Below are 21,900 nucleotides of genomic sequence, written 5' to 3'. Positions count from 1 at the left end.
CTTTCAAAAATTCTAATGGAAAAAATAATGACTCCCTTCCAGTAATTCTGCTGTTCAGACAAAATTGAATTTTAAACTAGAGGACAGATTACAAATGTGTTACGTTCTTCAGAACAGTAACTGTACATGTTAAATTTTTCATTCCAATAAGCAGAAAGAAAGAACATATATGAAAATATTTTAGAAGAGATGATATTTAGACAAATTAAATTAATTGTATTTCTGCAGTTTTCATTCAAACTGCAGTTTATAACTTCTTTCTAGGCTTTAAACTGATAATTAGTATGGCGACTGAGGACCTTTTTTTTAATAATTTGCTGATCTTAAAACACAAAACGTTTTTTGTGTGTCGCGTTCAAGTTTCTAATGTCATCATAGTGACAAACACTCCAATTCTGAAACTTGCTTCTCAGTTTGATTCATAAAGACACAATTTGTAGACTTTCTGCCTTTCTACAGTATCTCTTTTTCTCTGTTCTGTTCAGGCTATTAAGCAGGTAGTGTACTGAGCAGGTATTTTTATAGGTACATTTAGTTAAATTGTGTTTTTTTACTTACAGAGTTATGAAACCTGGAGTTACGAAACTTTGAAGTATCAATAAGTTAACCCTTGTAGTGTCATTTTAAGACATTTTAAGTGTTACCTCATTTTTCCAGGTGCTGTAAGAATAGAAGAATAAATGTTTTGTTTAAAAGTATTAAGAAACTAACATTTCTTTTTCAGAGACACCAGTCCTTTTCATGTTCCTCTTCTGTACTTATGTATTCTAGGTAATTGTTAAATCCGGACCAGGCACCTTTCTCAGCCTGGCAGTATATGATGATTATATCTTTTGGTCAGATGGGGTGAGAAGAGCTATTCTGCGTTCCAGTAAATATACAGGAGGAGATACAAAAGTTCTTCGTTCTGATATCCCACATCAGCCAATGGGCATTATTGCTGTTGCCAATGATACTAACAGTTGTAAGTTACAAAAGAAAATACACTATTTTATTGATTCCATATCACTTGTTTCAGGAATTTTACTTAGTTTTAATACAGTTAAAAGATTTTACATTTCATAAATTCTTGTTGTATGAACTGCTAACAAATGGTGAGATATAACCTCTTCCCCATGTAACTAAATAGTATTGAATGGACATTGTCTGCTACAGGCATTCTTGTGATAGTAGCTAAATCATTTCTTGTCAAATACCTGCGGTTTTGAATGTTGTGGGTTTTGTTTAGTGATTATATTCAAAATAACTCCATTTGTTTAGCTTTAACATGCTAGCCTCTGAGGCATGCTGACATTTTCATCTGACTGATAAAACATGAACCAATTGCCCATAAATCTGAAATACGGTGATCTTTGCTCTCTCTAAGATGTTGGCCGTTGAAGCAAATTTAATAAAACAGAGTCCATCTTTTCCTGTTTGTTTTTCAGGTGAATTATCTCCTTGTGCACAAATGAACGGTGGCTGTCATGATTTATGCCTTCTGACTCCTGACGGACGAGTGAACTGTTCATGTAGAGGGGATAGAATACTGGTAGATGATAACAGATGTGTGAGTAAGTAATACTAGCTGATGCAGTGCTTTTTCTGTGGTGTGATGCAGTTGACTATCACAAGCAAAGATAGTGACCCAAGTCATTAATTTGGTTGCTCATATATACCATAAAAATTGCTCTAGCAGTGTTTACAAATTTTTTGAAAGCTTAGCACATAACAGGCTTTTAACTAATTTATGTCTCACAAGACTTTTGGGAGGTTAAAAAGCATTAATATTTATTCCCTCCTTAAATTCCAATTTGGGTAGTTGTATTCTACTTAACATTTCTTATTTGCTGTTTCTTTCTGTTGAGTGCTTTTATTTCATGTTGTGGTGGTTTTGCTCAGCTGGGCAGCTGAGCTCCACCACAACTGCTCTCTGTCCCCCTCCTTAAATGGAAAGGGGGAGAAAATACAACGATAAGGGCAAGGAGATCACTCAACAATCGTTACAGGCAAAACAGACTCAGCATGGGGAGATTAATAAAATTCATTACCTATTACTAACTAGGGAGAGCAGTGAGACGTTCAAAACAAACTAAAAACACCTTCTTCCACCTCCTCCTCCTGAGCAGCGCAGGGGAACGGGGAATGGGGGCTGCAGTCAGTCTACAGCACTTTGTCTCTGCCACTCCTTCATGGCCACTCTCTGCCCCTGTTCCACATGGGGTCCCTCCCACAGGATGCCATCCTTCACGAACTGATCCTGAGTGGGCTTCCCACAGGCAGCAGTTCTTCAAGAACTGCTCCCACATGGCTCCGTACCATGGGTTCCATCTGTCAGGAGCAAACTGCTCCAGCACAGGTCCCCCACGGGCGGCAGCTGCCCCCAGACCCCCTGCTCCTGTGTGGGCTCCTCTCCACGGGCTGCAGCTCCGGCCCAGGGCCTGCTCCTGCGGGGGCTCTCCATGGAGCGCAGCCTCCTCCAGGCCACATCCACCTGCTCCACCAGGGGCTCCTCCACTGGCTGCAGCGTGGAGATCTGCTCCGTGTGGGACCCATGGGCTGCAGGGGGACAGCCTGCTCCACCAGGGGCCTCTCCGCAGGCCGCAAGGGAACTGCTGCTGCATGCCTGGACCACCTCCTGCCCTCCTGCTGCACTGCCCTTGGGGGCTGCAGGGCTGGCTCTCACTCCTCACTCTCCCAGCTGCTGTTGTGCAGCAGTTTTTTCCCTTTCTTAAATCTGCTTTGACAGACTTGCAAACAACATCGCTTATTGGCTTGGCTCTGGCCAGCAGCAGGTCCCTTTGGAGCTGGCTGAAACTGGCCCTTACCTGACATGGAGCAGCTGCTGGGCTCTGCTTACAGAGGCCGCCCCCTGCAGCCTCCCACTACCACAACCTTGCCACATAAACCCAATACACGTCCTAAAATATATAAAATAATTGTAACTTATTAACTAAGGCTGTCGTACTTAATCATGCAGAGTCTGTGTTTGAGCAGTTGGCCAATATATCAATATATGTGGGTAGACTACTTGGAAATTGGTTTTCTATTTGTTTGGTTGATTGGTTTTTTGTTTGTTTTGTTTTGTTTTGACAATGTTCTGCTCAAATTTTCTTCTTCCTACATCTTTCCATGCTGCCTCTGAACCAGTATGTCTCAACACATAAGGAAAATAAGAAATAACTATTCTTTCAAGTTCACCAGTGGTTCAGAATATGTGGTCATCCATTGTAGCTTCGTAAGATCACAATTTCCCTATGCGGAATTGGTTTTTATGAACATGGAACTGTGTGCTGGAAGGATGTGAAATGTACACATAACATACTGCCAGTGAAGATTCTTGAGACAAAGCTTTAGTAAAATTCAGAGAGGAATTGGATGATTATATGGATAATAAGACTACACTGACTACTTGTTTGTAATCAACTAAACAGTTCTGAAAGGCATTAAAATCTTTTGTTTCTGAAAATTGGGATTTGAAGCAATCTATACAAGGGTTTACTGTCAGACTTCAACTGAGGGCAAACTATCCATACATTTTGATTTTGATTTTTTTTTTTTTTGGGGGGGGGGGCTCTTTCTTTAAAGATTACAGTCTAAAATATTGAACTAGATGAACTACAGATCTAACTTCTAACTGAGGATGATTTTTCCTAATATCTTACCTCTTACAGTGCTGAAAAAGGGGGGGGAAAAAAGAAGGATAAAGCATTGCTGTGATAACATGATTGAAATTTAAAGGACTCTATAAATTATATCGAGGATCAGATCTCACCTTGTCTGGAATCCATATTTGTGTTTTTCTTCATATTTGACTCAAATCAAGAATTATTTTCAAATTATGTTGGCTTGACTTTTGCATGTAGTGGAGATCTGTTCCTCCTGAAATTGTGCAGAAGTAATTATAATGGAAACAAACAAAAAAAAACAAAACATACTAAATAGATATAATTTCCCCATTCTTCCTCTTGATTTGTCCTGTATACTTCTCCTTTCTCTCAGCTTTGATATTTCATTCAGATCCATGCATATATAGCAAACGTACTGTAACAAAGTTCACAACCAAATCATTCTGTGTAAATACTGCAATACTTTCTTAGTTTTTTTTAACTGAACTAACAGAAAATCAATATGCAAGGGAAAGCAGAAATCAAAATATTAAATGTACATCTCTCCTATAAAATAGTAGATAAAATATTTGTTCTGTAAAGGAGAGAACACAAAATTTTCATGTCTACCGATGATTTTTTTCTGAATAAAAAGAAGTGAAGTATAAACAACAGGTTTTCTTCATCATGTGTTAAGCTATCCCTTTAACATTGTGTGTAGTACATTGATCCTGGCACTTGTGTACACACTGAGCAGCAGTGCAGTACACCACGACAGAGCTGAGTCCAAATTAACCACTAGGTAATGCTGAGAGTTTACTTCTTGCTCTTGGATGTGCTATATTGAAGAGCTTTTTAAACATCTCCTAAGAAATGATTATATAGAAGCTGTGGATAAGCATGTAGGTAAAGAAATGTTGAGAACAGCAATAACAAAGTCATCATCTCATCAGAGTCACTGCCTTTAACTTGCTTCACTACATGTTCACATATATTCATGGATCTCTCTTTATTCATGTATATATATATATATATGTATATATGTATATATACATATATCTTTTACAGGCTCTCTCCTACCTTGCATTGGAATTCTGCCCCAACATGAAATGTCTGAGAAGTGTTTGTTATTTAGATATTGGTCCTCACTCCTGTGAAATATCAAAAAATGTACAATTCAGTTATCAGTCTAGCAGGCCACTACTGTGTGGGAGCTTTTAAATTTTGATGCTGTGGGTTTTTTTGTAATTTGGTGTTCTAAAACTGTGGAGGAGATTAATATAAATGCAGCCAAATATTGCTCTCATTTTCACTAAGGGTAACAGGTATAAAAATAATGTGTTGATATATTTTATTTTTAGCTAAGAATTCTACTTGCAACATTTATTCTGAGTTTGAATGTGGAAATGGTGAATGCATTGATTATCAGCTGACTTGCGATGGCGTTGCTCATTGTAAAGACAAGTCTGATGAGAAACATTTTTACTGTGGTGAGTATTTTCAGTTTTTTTGACTTTATGTTATTTCGGTTATACAATTTTATGTTGGTTTCTCTGACTTTTCTACTTGCTTATATCTACTTGCATACTCACTAAAATGCACAAGAAGGAAATGCCAAATTACTGACTAAAAAAAAATCAACAAAAAAAAACCTGACATTATATGGACAAAATCAATTGTACTTTAAGGTATTTCCTTGCAAACTTCATGTATTAGCTGTCTTATATTTAATACAAAGTGTCTCAAATGCTCTTATATTTCTGTCTCTAAAACAAAAATTAGGAAAAACACAGCTTGGAAACAGCTTAGAAACAACAACAAAAACAACGGTATTTTCAGATTTAGTTTAACAATCTATATTTCTGTTCCCACGTTTAGTAATATTTTCTCTGTGTATTGAAAGCACTAAAATAGAAGTATAAAATACAAGAATGGCTGTGTAATATAAATCTTTCCACACAAATTTCTGTTTAAGTTAATATCTTTCTTAACATATAATATCTTAATATTATATCTTAACATTATTCTTCACATCAATCAGTCTGCATCTTGCAACAAATTAGATACAGGGCCATCTACTGTTTACCTTCTTATTTGACCCAAATGGTTCTATCCTGCCCTTATTTTTTTTTGTCCTAATAATAATAAACTGAATCACTTCAATTTTTTTTGTGTGTGTGTGTCCAACTGAATTATGAATTTGCCTGCTACAGCTTTTGAATCACTGCAATTCAGATAATTTTCCTACCTCACTAAGTCACTTTACTGAATCCCTGTGTCCTGCATATTAGGTGAAAACTCCTTGATACCTGTGTGCCATTTCTTGGTCCTTACTTTGTTCTGTATCACAGCCTTGATATCCGTTTTGTTTCCCCTATGAACAATTTCATGTGATTTCAAAACCATTATGTTTATACCCGCCTCCTCCACAGTTGAAAATGTCCGCTTTAACTCCCAGAGTTCACCTCTGTCATTCCCAGATTTCACCTCTGTCATTTTAATAGCCAAGGTTGATACTGGATAAAAGAAACAGAATAGCTTTTATTTATTTATTTATTTATTTATTTATTTATTTATTTATTTATTTATTTATTTTTTCCACATTTGAAAAAATTAACACCAGCCGTCTGAGTACAGTTTGGAAGTGATGCTGTCTTCTTTCATCTTCACTTAGTGTCCTGTTACCTTCCAGATTGATAGGTGATAATTGCTCTAATAATTTCATGTTGATCTAATATTAACATTCCAGCAAATCATCTACTTTTAAATAACTAAGGAAGTTTGTTTGTTTGAATTTGAAAAAAATAAAACACATCAAACAAGGAAATGAGAATCCAGAATATACAAAACAATGCTAGTTACCTGGTGGGCAGAAGCCCTTGAATTACAAGTGACTGCTTCAAATCACCTGAAGGGTAAATGACTTATATCCATGAATTCCTTCTTAGGTTGTCTTACTAAGTAGTGTGTTAACATATTTGTATTTGTGTCTATTCCTTAGACATAAAGAGAAATTATTTTCTACAGCACAAAACACGGTGCAAACAAACAAAAAACACAACCATGTATGTTTTTATATTGATTAAACATATCTGGCTCTACTGTTAGCTTTAGTCATTGATTTCATTCACAGTCCATAGGAGAAAGATTAAGTTTTCATAGTTTCCTGTACTTTTTTTTAGGAGAGGAGAGTAGGTTGAAGGAATAGAGAGAAAGTCATATGGGAACAAATTAGAAAGAAAGCTACAGCTGGTGAAGAATCTCAAAATACTGTTTCTTGTTGTTCCAGAGTAGTTGTCTTATGTATCAGAAGTCAGTTTCAGGTTTACAGAGCTGCTAAAACTACTTTATACTTTTTCTTTGATACTGAAAAAGTATAAATGCAAGATCCAACAATTTGTATTTATATGAATTTGCCACGCATTTTTGTGATGGACATTATATTAGTTTGCAATATTCTTGTGTAAGGTTTGCCTGATTTAAATCAACCATACAGAACTTTTTGCTACATATTAGAAAAAGAGATGTAATTCTGTCATGCACTAGGTCATGCAGAGTATGTTGCTTCCTGAATCTGATGAAGTACAGGATGCTGGATTCATTACTGATTAACTAGTCCAATGAACATTATGAACTTTGTTTATTATTGTGGCTTTAATTCTACAATGCTTAGGGCTTCAGGAAATACTTTACATATGTTAGATATGTTTGAGTACTCAAAACTAATACATTCTTCAATAGTGTACTTACTTGAGCAATACCAATACTTATAGTATTAGTATTCAAAAATCCAGGCATACTTAATCCTGTAGATGAACAGATGTCTGTCAGGTATGAAACTTTTATGCTAATATTTTTTATTATTTTAATCTCCATAGTATTGTTGAATTTGGCTTAGGGCAGATTTTTTAACTTTAGCAATCTAGATTTTTCATGCTGTTTGATCAGAATTTATAACAGTTCTTTTTCCTAGCATCACAAGATAATGAAAATTTGTAGTTAGACTTCCTTTTTTTTTCATTCTTTGCCATTCTTCTGTTCTTTCTCATCATGCTTTCATGTATTATTCTTTATCATTCTTCGTGTGCTTATCAGTCCAAGTTGTTGTGTTGGACAAAAACAATTCCAGAAGTTTTTTTCTGTAGCTTCAAATGCATTTTCACTTAAAATGTCTTTCTGGAGTATGTGTGTTTGTTTTTAATGTAAGGCTATTTCTGTTAATGTATCAAATGTCTAAATGAAATTATGTGCTCCTTTTCCAGAAAATAGAGGCTGTCGAAAGGGTTTCAAACCATGTTCTAATCGCCGTTGTATTTCAAGTAACAAAGTGTGTGATGGTGCAAATGACTGTGGTGACAACTCTGATGAATTTGACTGTAAAGGTAAATGGCAGTTACTTCCAAGGTGGTTTCAGAATTTTACTCTGTAAATATTTCATATGTAAACAGAAGTAATTAGAAAATGCAGATAATTTTACTGGAATTACAGGGGTTTGGATTTTTTCTTTACAATTCAAAAACAAGAGCAGGTGCACACTGGTATATTTAAGAGATCATATTTTGGGACTGATTATCAAGACTGAGTTTGGTTTTACACCTACTGTCCTCTACAAGGAGAGGTTTTTTGGGCTAAGGAAAACTCCAAAAATACTATTGCAGCTTCTTCCATGAAGTGATACATGAGGTAGTACCTTTGCCACAGATGGAAAGGATGAAAGATGTGCTATGTTATTTCTTCTCTGCATCTGCTGCACTGTTTCTTCTTTGAAGTAGCCAATGTTCTGTTTCTTTGCTTCTCAGATGCATGACAATGTCTATGTCCTTTGTAAAACTTATCAGAATTGATTTTCTTTTTATATTGAAATTGTTTTTCTTTTTATATCTTAATACATGAATATTTATATTGTGCTTCAGTCAATGAATAAAAATTATCTAGCAGACAACACAAATCCTTCGTTACAATTCAGAAAGTTTGGAGGAGAAATTATGCCGTGTATATCTAAAAATCATGTAACTCTAGTGGCTAGGATTTTTCCGAAAGTACTATGTAGTTTTTAATCTCACAGCTGAATATGAGTAGAGAGAAAAGCATACAGGCAAGAACCCCTATGTGGTGTTAAATAAAAAATTTAAGAGATTCATAAATGGTGCTGGAAGTGCTTGTTTCCTTCTCACATGATTATCTCAAATTGAGTTGGATTATCTAAAGAGAGATGTTTAGGCTCAATAAAGAAATTTAAAAATTAGAAACCTATGCTTTTGAGTTTATTAGGCCTACTAATTTCTACTGAAGTTTTAGCTTTGGAAGGTACAGTGAGTTCTGAAGGCCCCATCCTAAAAGGTAGAAGTTTTAAGTATAATAAGTATAATATGCATCTGAACTGTCTGTTTAGTACATGAATTTATATCTTTTTTAACCATACGTTATAGATTCAACATGTGCTTCAACAGAGTTCCGTTGTGCAGATGGGATTTGCATTGGAAAATCATCGCAGTGCAACCAGATCATTGATTGTGCAGATGCTTCAGATGAAAAGAACTGTGGTAAGTTTGTGTTTGTCTGTGCTTCATCTTAGCATCTGTTCCATGATTATTCCTTGTTATATAGTGGATAATTCATAGTCATTACTTGAATGCCAACAGCTGCATAGTCTGTGCAAATTCAAGCTAAACGTAAAAAACAAACAATAAGGCTTTCAATCTGTATTAGGTATGATACAGTAATTTATTGTCTCTTTCCAGAAAATACAAACTGTGCCTATTTCTATAAACTTGGAATAAAATCTACAGGATTTATTAGCTGTAATTCTACTTCACTTTGTATACTGCCGGAATGGATATGTGATGGATCTAATGACTGTGGAGATTACACAGATGAACTAAAATGCCCAGGTAACTGTCAAAAAGAATATATATAAATATATATATGTGTGTGTGTGTATATACACAAATTTCTGGAAAAAATATATTATGATATTATTTTAAAATATGTTGCAAAATGTTTACTCAGTCAATACTCAATATTTCATGTAGAGATAAATATGTTAATGAAATTTTTCTCTCCAGTTTTTATTTTGCATTTCATTAGATGATGCAAGTTATTACAAATTAATGCATTTCTCCGAAGACAAGTGTAATATCTAGCTTCGTGTTTCATCCAGGTTAGGTCTGTCATTATTCATTTTTATCTAAGTAAAACATCAGTCATTAAAATATGAAGCTCATCAAGCTTCGGCACAAATGCTCAGGAAATTTTATTAGCTACTGGTTTAGTGGATTGTATTTCTTTCCTTGTTGAATAGTTTTGTTTTTTTTTTTTTTGTTTGTTTTTAATTTCTCTTTTATTTTGTTGAGGTGCTTGGTGTAGGCTGACAGGGTAGAATCCAGGGCTATTGCTTCAGTGATTTTTCTGCTCTTGAGCCAGTACAAAGAGATTGTGGTACACCTTAGTCCCTGTCCCCAGGCTGAGGTAGTAGGCTTCCAGAAAAGGAAGAGGTATTTACTGCTGGAAATTGTGTTACTTTACATACAAACCTATGGCTCTTGGTTTTCTCTCTTTCTACTTTCCTGTGGAAAAAACAGTACACCCTTATGACATGTAGAAAAAATTAAATAAATTCATAATGTTAGAGTCTTGAAAGATGACTCATGAAATATTATTACAATAGGTATGAGCAAATAGCCAATAACAAAAATAATGACTGAGAAGAGTATCTTACATGAAAGAAACAAGAAGCAAATGTATTTGACAGTTTAAAGAGTCTTATTATTCCAACTTTTCAACTGAATTTTTCATGAGGTCAGAATACTAACATGTTAGAAATATACTTTTTGAAGATATATGCATATATAATATAAATTTGAGGGAAAGCCTGCACTTTCATGATGTTTTGTTAAGCAATTTTTATCAGAATGACCATAGTGTTAATGAAATTAGAAGATAACGTAAATTATTAGTGTTGAAACAGATTTACTCTTGGAGCCTATGCAGTAGCACTGGAGAGAAAGATCCCACAAGAAATTTTGTTTCTTTGTTTTCATAGTTGACTTGCTCTAGTTAACTTGTAATCATCTCCTTAAAACCAGTATCTCTCTTTTTTCTAATAATTAATGTTATTAATTAGTACAAATAAAACTTGGAATTTTACATTGTTAAATACCATCTATTTTTTTCTAGTTGAGTAATTAACATCATCTGATTATTCCCATTTAGTATTCTGTTTTTCTTAGTGATAATCCCATTGCATCATTAAAACCTATTAGAATTCTCATTTACTTTGTGCCAACTTTATTGATGAAAACATTACAAGGATCCAGAGGATACCTAGAACTTCAGCACTAACATCAATTAAACCCGCTATTAAGAACATTCATCTTCCCTATAGCCAGATGCATATTAAATTATAGTTTTCATTCTAATCTCCATAATTCTGCAGATTATCCAGTCATTCTTTAGTATTACATATATTTGAGCTCAAAATAGTTTAGAATTACTGTATTTCCTTTGTTTGTATGTTTTTTTCCATACCAAAGAAGATTTTGATGGTAGTATGCTGTAGCTTTAGTAAATTAATGTTGCATAAGTAAACTAATATTGCATTTTATTGCATTGTCCATTTATTTGTGTTACTTTTTCCTGTCTTTCCAAATGTATGCCAAAAGTTCCATCGTTTTAATGTGTGACTAATTGCCTAGATCATTCCTCCCTTTATTAGAAAGCAGCACCATTCCAATTCAACCTGCTTGTGATTTCCTTTGCCATTTCATTCAGAACTGACTGACTCTGGCACATTAAGTTTCTGAGTGTTGTTTCTGTTATGAATATGATAATTCTCATTAACAATCTTAACTTTGTTCAGTGTCATTGTTCTTACAGAAAATTAAGGCAAAATATTCATTTAGGGGTGGTTATACTTGGACAGTCTTTAATTTCTACCCAGCCATCATAAACATCCTATTTATTTCTTTATCCTTTTTTATATTCATGCAACTGCAGAAGCCATAAATATCATAACTTTTTTTTTTTTTCTTAAAGAGAGAGAAAAAGAGGGGAAAAAATCAAAACAACTTTAGATAGCACTGATACATTAAAGGAGTAATAGAACCCTTTGCAGAGAGCTTCAGAATGAGTACATATTGCCTGGGTTTTCACAGGCAACAAATTTACTTGAGATTTTGAAAATATGTGCTACTCATTAGAATAATACTTCTATTTGTGTCTTGAAACTAAATTTATGGTACGTTTTAATTCCTCATGTCTGTTTTCTGAGTATTCATTCAAATAAATCTCAAATGACTTCCACCATATACAAAGAAATAAAGCATGGAAGAACAACTTTTTCATTTGTGACAAAATCTAAATCTCTGGCTCCAATGTCAGTACTGTAATTCAATGGTAACAGTTAGAGCATGTGTTAAGCTTATAGCTTATCCCAGTGACAAAAATACTGCCCCAGTTATCTTGTAGGTACTGGCAGAGGGAACAGAAGGACAATTTCTTCAGCTGGTGTAAAACAACAAGCAGTGTTGATATACCTGACCTAAAAATCTGTTAACGGAAATACTTAATACTTTCATCTGTAGGTCCCTTTAATTTAAATTGAAGCTGTGCTCTCTTTTTTCTCCTAAGTATTTCAGCTCCCTAAAGTACTTAGTTATCAGTTAAATAATATAACAATAATATAACTTTTTTCTTTTTTTTTTTTTTTTTTTTTTTACATTTTTAAACATGATCACTTTGTTGTCCATCAGTATTCAGAAATTTAGCAGAAATGTATTAGGCTCCTATTCATACTAGTAGAGACCATTTTACATTACATTCTTTATTTTATCACAGTTCAAAACAAACCCACATGTGAAGAAAATTATTTTGGTTGTCCTAGTGGAAGATGTATTCTGAACACCTGGCTTTGTGATGGGCAGAAAGACTGTGAGGATGGAGTAGATGAATTGCACTGTGGTGAGCATTTTATCTTATTTTTATTTCTGTAACCACTGAAACATTTTAAAAACAAAAAGAAGTATGCAAGTTTGTCTCTGAGATTGAATATAAAGCTATATAAAAAAAGTCCCTAATACTTCATTTTCAGATTAAAATCCTTATTTTTCTTGAAAGAGAGAAAAGAACATGAAATATTTAAAATTCATTTAAATACTGCAGCACCAAGAGGAGGGTAATGTTGGAAAATGTGGATTGTGCGATCTCTGTCCTATTACCAAAATAAAGCAGTTCAGTATAGTTAAAACATCCATGTGAAAATACACAAACCAGCTTTATGCTTTTAAAAGTTGTCCTTTTCCCACTAGCAAAATGTTTTCAAATATTAGAATGTAAGCATTCTGAATGTTTTATCATTATTTAATTAATTGCTCCTTTTTAAAAATGTATTGGCGAATACAAACTCTTAGATAAACTGATAACATCTGGAATACAGAGATTAGGATTATACTGTATTTGAGTGTATTAATACAGTACAATTGGGAGGACAGAAAGGAGCAGTGCTGAGGATCCATTCATTGGCTAAATTGCTGGAATCACAGTGCTGTTTTGAACCTAACAAATGCAGTGGTTGGTGTCATTCCTAGATTCGTCCTGTTCATGGAATCAGTTTGCTTGTTCTGCAAACAAGTGCATCTCTAAACAATGGACTTGTGATGGTGAGGATGATTGTGGAGATGGTTTAGATGAGAGTGATGCTATTTGTGGTAAGTAGAATAATTTTAGCTCTGTATCATGTCAGATCATACATACTAAGTGATCCATGAAGGTAGTGGAAAGGGAACGTGTCCTTAAAGGATAGAGGATATCTTCTCCCCTGCCAACAGCCTTGCTAAATTCCTTTTTATGGGGACTATATGATTTGTGTGTAGTCTGTCAGTGAGGATGTGAGGGGCCTGCCACCATGGGCAAAACCAAACTTCTCTCTAATTCCCATCCCTGAGGTAAAATACCTGTATCGTTATTTCAGTTTTATATTTCAGTGGTAGGTAGGTACCTTAAGACTCTAAAAGTATGCTTGTTTGTTTGTTTTCACAACTCTTTCTGCTATTCCCTTTAAATTTTTGTATATACAGTTGTAAACATGATTGCATAATATTCCTCTCAAATCCCTAAATACTTGAATTTTACAGGAAATTTTTACTTTTATCTGAGACTCAGTTGAGTGGAAAATTTAGTGAATTCTTTTAGAAAGAAAATCACTTGTGTCAAGTTATGCTGTCATGATACTGATGATACAATTTCATGATATTTTATAAATTGGTTCCATCTTTGTTGTATTTTATGATTTTTCTTTAAAAAATTTAACTTCTAAATATTTTTTAATCTTCTTATTTAAAGTATGTTCAGCAAAGAGTATTTTGCTACATATTTCATGTGTGATAACACAATAAAAATATCGTTATTTATGATTATTTTACTGAAAGCATTACATTAAGTAGATAAATTTCTTCAGCTCGTTTTCAGAGTTGTGATTTGTTAAAATAATTTCTTAATCAACACGTATGTAGAAATGCTAACCAATGAAAAGGATGAAGATAGAAAATATACTATTATAATGAGTTTTTACATTAACTTCAAGTTGACCTTCATCTACAGTACATTTTTTCATGGTATTCAAGTCAGCGTGAAGACTGGAGAGTTGGAGGCAGTGTCTTTTTAAGAGGAAGATTTCTGTCTGTCTCTCATCCCCCTAGGAACAGGATCAGGGGAGCAGGTGTGAAATGAGAAGACAGGCATCTGGGACTACTATTTAACAATGTGAAACCTTAAGAAACATCAAGGCCTGAACCTTAATAGGAAACACAGAGCAGGAAATAGAAAGGGGGAGGAGGGAAGAAGACAAAGGCCAGCAAATTACCAAGTGTCACTACAACACAGTGATTTTTGTTACTTTTTTCTTTGAAGGATATTTAGGATTACTTCTTTTGGTATCTTGACAATACATTGTAGATCTATTAGAGGAAAGCCCACCCACAAAATTCTAAGCCCTGTCCTGAAAAGGAAAATATCCACAACAGTAACAAAGTGGGAGTTAAGGCTGTATTTCTTCATAGGAACAGGGGACCATTCTAAATTGTAAAAAGAAAAGAGAGATCAAGATGACTTTGTGTTTTTGAATCTTACAAAATCGTTATTTATTCAGCCTGAAGTTTAATTTCAGAAGCATCCAAAAATGACAAATGAGTATAAATAAACAAAAGCTTTCTTTCACTTGCGTTAAGTAGTACCAAAAAAAAAATAATGAAGTCTTTGAATTTGTTTTACTATTTTGTTAATTTCTAATTAAAATGACTAGAAAATACTCTGTTGATAAAGTATATTTAGCTTATCTAAGAAGATTAATTGATGGATTGAACAAGTGTTTACCTCAAAATAGTAAAATAAATCCTAAGATATAATATTTTGTATAGAGAAAAGCCTGTTTAATAATAATAATAATAATAATAATAATAATAATATATCAGATTTAGTCAAACAGTATGTTGAATTCCTTGCATTGGAACTGTGGAAGATTTTCTTACTTCCGCTACTATTGTATGTAGTGCATATTGCTCTTTTCTAGACATATGGGGCTGTCTCGTGCAAGATCTGGATACCTGCAGCCTCCTGGCATAGAGTATAGTGATGTTAGGATTATGAGGATAATAAAATGAGTTCCTTTGTTCAGACAGTCCAAAGCATGATGTCAAACATAAAGCCCAAAATTGGTCAGTAAAGTTATTCTGTTGGACAGGTTTCATGAAGTACGGTAAATTAAATTTCTTTGCAGTGAATTAAGAAAGAGTAAATGGAAAGAACGGAAGAGAGATTGTCAAAATTTTACTGTAAAATACAGTTTCGGCCTGTATGTTTATCATACTGTGCAAACCAAATTTTCTTTTAGCTTCCCCAGTCATTACCATTTATGTTTAAAACAACAACAATCAAAACCACCACCAACAACAACAACAAAACAATGCAAACAGCAGTTAGACCATGTTGAACGCTCACACATAGCATCTTTACAGGTTCAGTTACCTGTGCTGTGGAGACGTTCAGTTGCCTAGGCTCCCATGCGTGTGTTCCTCAACACTGGCTCTGTGATGGAGAAAGAGACTGTCCTAATGGAAGTGATGAACTTTCTACAGCAGGCTGTGGTATGTTTGCATGTTAAAATGCATAGTATTTCTTTTCTTGATACTTTTGCCTTTATAATACCCAGATGCTCTTTGTGTCCATAGGATCATAAGTTTATATTGCCAAGATTATTAGTAAATATTGTCTAGCCACATGTGAGCATACATACCAGGATCCTTAAATGTTTTAATCAACCTAACATCTTCAGGTTTTGTTATTGATGCCCAGTAGATGAAAATCAGTGTGTGTGCCACATTATACAGCATGTTTACTAATAAAAATCAGCTGATCATTGACAATGCAGTCTTCTTCCTCTTCCTGAAGAAAATGCTGCTGCATGTGAGGGAGGTTGTGCGTCAAAAACGGAAATATAGTTATGTCTCCAATTTCTTCTGGCTAATTGGTCAGATGTTGGTGTGTCCTGCTCTATGAAGTATTGCTTCCAGTCCTCTGAAATACATTTGTATTGAATGTGTCAGAATTACAGTAGTACTTTCACTAGAGGTTTTGTCTTATCAAAGTATATAACAATGGTGTAGATTAAAAATACAGAAAAAATGTCTCTGCACTGAATCACAATCACAGAATCATCTAGGTTGGAAGAGACCTCCAAGATCACCTAGTCCAACCTCTGACCTAACACTAACAAGTCCTCCACTAAACCATATCACTAAGCTCAACATCTAAACGTCTTTTAAAGACCTCCAGTGATGGTGACTCAACCACTTCCCTGGGCAGCCTATTCCAATGCCTAACAACCCTTTCAGTAAAGAATTTCTTCCTAATATCCAACCTAAACCTCCCCTGACGCAACTGTAGCCCATTCCCCCTCGTCCTGTCACCAGGCACATGGGAGAATAGACCAATCCCCACCTCGCTACAGCCTCCTTTATGCATATTTTATGATATATTATTTTGTAAGATGAGCTGTACTTGGGGTATTTATGGATTTTAAAGAGCTTTTGTTAAGGAGCAGAGTAATATAAGAAAGAAACCTGTACTTTACTAACTTTATTTTTCTCAGAGGCAAACCTTAAGTTAGCTGTAGACAGCATCAACTTCTGAAACCTTTTTGTCTTGGATTATGTGAGATTTTAGCTATCCTTTAGGTATCTTGGTGGTTATGAGCATCTTTTTCTGCCATTTAATTATGTGATGATCCAAAAAGCTAAAGTTATTTACAGTGAATACACTGACAATAGCTACTTCTCATGTCATTTTTCTGTAACAAAATGGCTATATACCTTACTGTTCTCAATTTCATTTTTTTTATGTACTGTATTTTCTTTAGCTCCTAATAACACTTGTGATGAGAATGCTTTCATGTGCCATAACAACATCTGCATTCCCAAACAGTTTGTATGTGACCATGATGATGACTGTGGAGATGGATCAGATGAATCACTGGAATGTGGCAAGTACAATAAAAGTTGAATAAACAGAAAAATTTCAGACTGTTAACTACAGGGCCTCCTGCAAGGTCTGCTTCTTTAAAGTCACTATTGGAAAAAAAAAAAAAAATTCTTCATTTTTTATAATTGTTTTAACATTAACTAGTGGTATTAACTTGGAGCTGGAGCTGCAATGACAAATTATTTCCTATTGTTGTGACTTACAATTACTTGCTAATGAGATTTAAAATAATTTTAAAGCGTGCAATCTATAACTTCTGGTTCTTTAAGATGAAGCAGTGATTCCTGCTGCATTGACGTTAGGTAGGTCAGATCAGGAGTGCAAGGGAAGGGAATGAAGGGAATCCCCCCTGAAGGGAATCTCCCAGGCACCCCCACATATGGTGTTTTGGCACACATGCAGCACTGCTGAAGCAAACAAAATGATAGGGGGAAACAAACAAACAAAATCCTTTGAAACTGAGCCAGATAGTAGGTATACTTCAGACAGCAATGGACAGGAAGTCCACAGGAACAGAGGAGAAGTAGTGTGAAGTGAAATCCTGAAATGCCTCTACTGTGGATATTAGGTTCTCATTACCAGTTATTTCATTCTAGTGCTGCATCCTTACTGCGCCATGCCACTGGTGTGTTTGCCAGTGTAGTTAGCTACCATAGAAAAAAGCAGATCAAACATGCAGACTTCCTATCAGACTTTATTTTTCCTTTTCACTTAAGTAAACTACATGGTGTTTTGAAAGGAGCGGTTGATGACAATAAGTTGTTGTAATGAAAAACTGCTTACTTCATGTAGTTTAAACCAAACCAGGATCAAAGCAGGTTATTGATTTATTAATGACATACAATTAAGTGGATATCGGTGACTATACATTTAGTATAAATAACAACAACACAATGGATAAATCAGAGTACACCTGTAAAATGTTAATATACCTTACTCATTTTTAAATGCCCTCCTGTAACTAATCCCCCAAAGTTCTGAATACACACACCCATGGACACACACACACATACACACAGAAGTTAAATGCACCTTCCCTCCCACTCTGGCACATGGCATTGCAAGCATATGTGCCCTCTGGGCTCCCAGGTAGCCCTGCGGCACATCTCCTGGGGATGTGGGAGCTCTACCTGAGTGCACTCCTGCTGCTCTCTACAGCACACTAATCCATTGAGTACTGTAGCTTTCTGTGAGGTCAGATGCACACCCCATTGCACCCGTACTGACTGTTTTGGGTGATTGAACTGCACACTTTATACTGACATTGGTATCTTAACAGCTGTTGCTATCTAGATCATTTTGCCAAAAGAAGTCTTTGAGAGTGTACCCACACAATAGTGAAAGCATAAACTATAGTTTCTGCATGCCAGAACCCTTTATAGGAAGTGACTCATTAGGGGTTTGTTCCTTTATTTAGCACTACATGAACAAGCTGAGGAGTCAGGGGAGTAGGAGGAGTGCTTTTCTGATCAGATTTTACTTGGAAGCAGTCTTCAGTTCTTTAATAAATATTTAGAACTGAACAGTTTCTCAAAAACTTCAGAAATAAGTGCATTTTTTTCTAAATGATTACAATTTTTTGCTCATATATTTCTATTATATATATATATTTCTATATTTTCTATAGCATCATCTACATGCATGGTCCCTTAAAATACTAACAAATAAATAGAAGTATTTTGACAGACTTTTGGAGAGGGGCAGAAGGAGGAAATAGCAACAGAAGAAGGGGTGTACAGACTACTGAACTAATTGTAATATAGACCTGCCTTCAGGAACAGGCTCCACTTAATTTCTACTGAGTAAACTGAAATCTACAGCAACATCTGTTACATGTTGCAGTGTTTCAGTGCGATTTTCTGATAAGTGGTAATCAACTACACACGGTAGTGTGTGACTAGGATAAAACAGTGTGGTAAACTCAATGTAATTTTAGGGAAGGGATACATTCATTTATGAGAAAGGTAACTACTTGTAGAGAGCAGGAAGTAAATTCCAAAACAGACTTTTTAAGGTGCTGTCATGATGTAAAAATTAACCATCTAATTCACTGAGATATCTATTTTTTTATTTGACTGCAAACTAAGTAGCCTAACTATAGCTCTATTAGATTTTAGAGCTCTGCTAGATCTGCATCTTGATATCCCCCCAAATTATATGGTTATTCAGCATCCGCTGTCTACTGAGTGGGATAAAAATTCATTTGACATATATTTCTAAAAGCTAAGTTAGAGGATTCCATTTAAAACAGTATTATTTTTCATCTGTATTATTCAAGGGTATATTTTATTTGTTTGTTTGTTTTCCTAGGGAATAATTCAGATATAATATAAAATTGGACGGGTAATTAGAATAACCAGTTTTAACTTGTATCAGATTTTGCATCTAAACAGATTGTAAAAATTCTTGTAGCCCTTGAAAATTTCTTTGAAACAAATTTTAATTCCATTATATAATCCTGTTTTGTTTATGAAATTTAAATAATTAATTACTTGTAAACAAAAACATAAAAATAATTCAAGCTGGGGAGAACATGAGAACAAAATATATTCTCCTTAAAATGCATCTCCTATTGCTGCTGTTGGAGACAGCTAGATGAGCCACTGTCTGATGTTGTAAGGCATTTCGTATGCTCTTCAAAAAAAAAAAAAAAAAGAGGAACCCTATTCAAGGATAATCTGTACAAAATATTTCATGTAACTAATCAAAAGACAAATATAGGAATAGCAAGAATTTTCTTATTTTAGTTCCCGATTTATTTATATCCTGTTCATCCAGAAAAGAGGCAATATTAAATTGAGAAGAGAACAGAGGCCCTTGTTCTTCACATTTGTAATGAGATTTTTGATGGTGACATCTTTGTGAAACATTACAGATCTGAGGTAAAACTGTTGGCTTATAAAAACTCCCAGTCAAAGGTGTTTCAGACAACCAAAAAGTATCAAATATTAAATCAGCCTATCTTCTTTCAAGCATGATGCATGTTAAAAGAGAGAGAGGAAAGAAAAAAAAAACACACCTCAGAGGCCTCAGAATTATTTTGTATTCCAAGTGATGATTGTAATTGACGTTGTAACATATTGCATTTTGAAAATAGTACATGAACACATTTCTAAATGATGGCTAAAGATACAAAAGGTTCAAAGCTCTTGATGTAGAGTGATATCTCATCCCAGGCAGTCAAATGTCATGTCCCATCTGCTATCAAAAAAAAGCTATGCTATGTAGCAGGAAATGTAGTAATTAGAAAAGAAGGACAAATATTAACTCTACTTCTATAATTTGTCTCTTATCGTTACTTGTTTCAGATGTTCACAGCCTGGGTATTTAAATCAAAGCTTCAGTAGTAACTAGAATTTAAATTTGCTTCTTGGAAGAATCAAATTTTTGGAGATTAAAATCTTTTTTTTTTTTTTTTTTTCCCAAGAGGAAATAATTTTAAACATGATTTGGCATAATTTGGATTTAAAAAAAAAAAAAAACAAAAAACAAAATCATTCTTTATAACCAGGATGAGTATAGCTATGTAATTCTTCTTCTATAACCATGTTTACTTTGTATTTTTTTCTTGAGTTTTAAAATAAATCAAAATTTGCTTTCAAGATTCTTTTCAAGGACTACAGGTAATTTGAGGCAGAATTTATATGCATAGAATACAGGAAAAATTACAGTTTTCTTTCCAAAACAGGCACAAGTTTATTAGTAGTTGGTTTGGTGTAATGAATCTTACAAGTAAGTATCTTTCAAATAGAAGGTGATTTTCCATCTGAAACTTTCATGTTTCAAAATCAAATAGGAAAAAATACATTTGACTCTTTCAGATTTTTCTATTGGCTTGTTGTTTTTAAGCTCTAGGTTAAACAGATGTGTTATAAGAAGAAAATATCTGCTCATATATTACAATTTTCTGTGAATAATCCATTTTAGCTTTTAAAGTATGTAAACTTTACATATCTTTCTTAGTTTTGTGGAAGTCTTAGAAAATGCATGCTTGGAATGGTTAAAATGATTACTATTCTGCATGTTTCAAAGGGAAAGCTTATGAGTAGTAAGCATGTTGTAAAAACTACTTGGTGGGTATAGTAATTTCTCAAATGTCTGTTGGAAAGCTATTTCCTAATAATAGCATAAAGTTAAATTACTTCTAAAGGAAAATGTATTTATGTTTATGTGAGAGCTGCATAAATATGTTTTGCGTAGGTGGGAATTGTTTCATGACTATACTGTGCTGCATAACAGCTATTTGGTTTCTCTTTGTTGGTAGACATTCGTGTGTAAGCATATAATGCTTTGTATCTCTTGATAGAACAAAAGACAATTTTAATTAAATTGGTTTGTGTATGCAAAATTGTATGTCAAAAATATTAAGCAAAGTATGAAGTCATTGATTACTATATTTCTAGGATATCGTCACTGTCATCCTGGAGAGTTCACTTGTGCTGATGGAAGATGCCTGTTAAATTCCCAGTGGCAATGTGATGGTGATTTTGACTGCCCAGACCATTCTGATGAGGCACCTATAAACGTAAAATGCAAAAGTTCAGGTTTGTATTTACTGAGCAGATATGATTGGGTTTGCTGATATTTTTTACTGGCATGAATAAATTTGCTCAAGTCTGACTGTTTTTTGAGTGGTAAATGAATCCTGGTCTGCATATAATATCATTTTCTATGGCTTTTTGAAAGACTAGTTATTCTGTCTAGATCTTATGGCTTTATTGCATAGTAGGCCTTTATAATGATTTTGATGGAAATCACTCATTTGCTTTATGGTAAGGCAACA

The 21,900-nt window shown here is 34.3% G+C and overlaps 1 protein-coding gene across 12 annotated transcripts in view; it reads left to right on the top strand.

Moving 5' to 3' along the window:
• The window catches only part of LRP1B (LDL receptor related protein 1B), a 684,970-nt gene that overhangs the window by 547,768 nt on the left and 115,302 nt on the right, over nt 1-21,900 (top strand). For all 12 annotated transcript variants that reach the window (XM_040561328.1, XM_040561327.1, XM_040561326.1 and 9 more), the window contains 11 exons: nt 772-964; nt 1,428-1,553; nt 4,949-5,077; nt 7,850-7,969; nt 9,017-9,130; nt 9,329-9,478; nt 12,423-12,545; nt 13,172-13,291; nt 15,596-15,724; nt 16,996-17,118; nt 21,521-21,661. In XM_040561328.1, the coding sequence (XP_040417262.1) occupies nt 772-964; nt 1,428-1,553; nt 4,949-5,077; nt 7,850-7,969; nt 9,017-9,130; nt 9,329-9,478; nt 12,423-12,545; nt 13,172-13,291; nt 15,596-15,724; nt 16,996-17,118; nt 21,521-21,661 (1,468 nt within the window). The remainder of the gene's footprint in view (nt 1-771; nt 965-1,427; nt 1,554-4,948; nt 5,078-7,849; nt 7,970-9,016; nt 9,131-9,328; nt 9,479-12,422; nt 12,546-13,171; nt 13,292-15,595; nt 15,725-16,995; nt 17,119-21,520; nt 21,662-21,900) is intronic.

The sequence above is a fragment of the Cygnus olor genome, chromosome 6, assembly GCF_009769625.2.
Source record: "Cygnus olor isolate bCygOlo1 chromosome 6, bCygOlo1.pri.v2, whole genome shotgun sequence".
NCBI classification, from domain to species: domain Eukaryota; kingdom Metazoa; phylum Chordata; class Aves; order Anseriformes; family Anatidae; genus Cygnus; species Cygnus olor.
The sequence above is the reverse complement of the archived record's forward strand: the minus strand, read 5'-3'. Positions and strand labels throughout refer to the sequence as shown.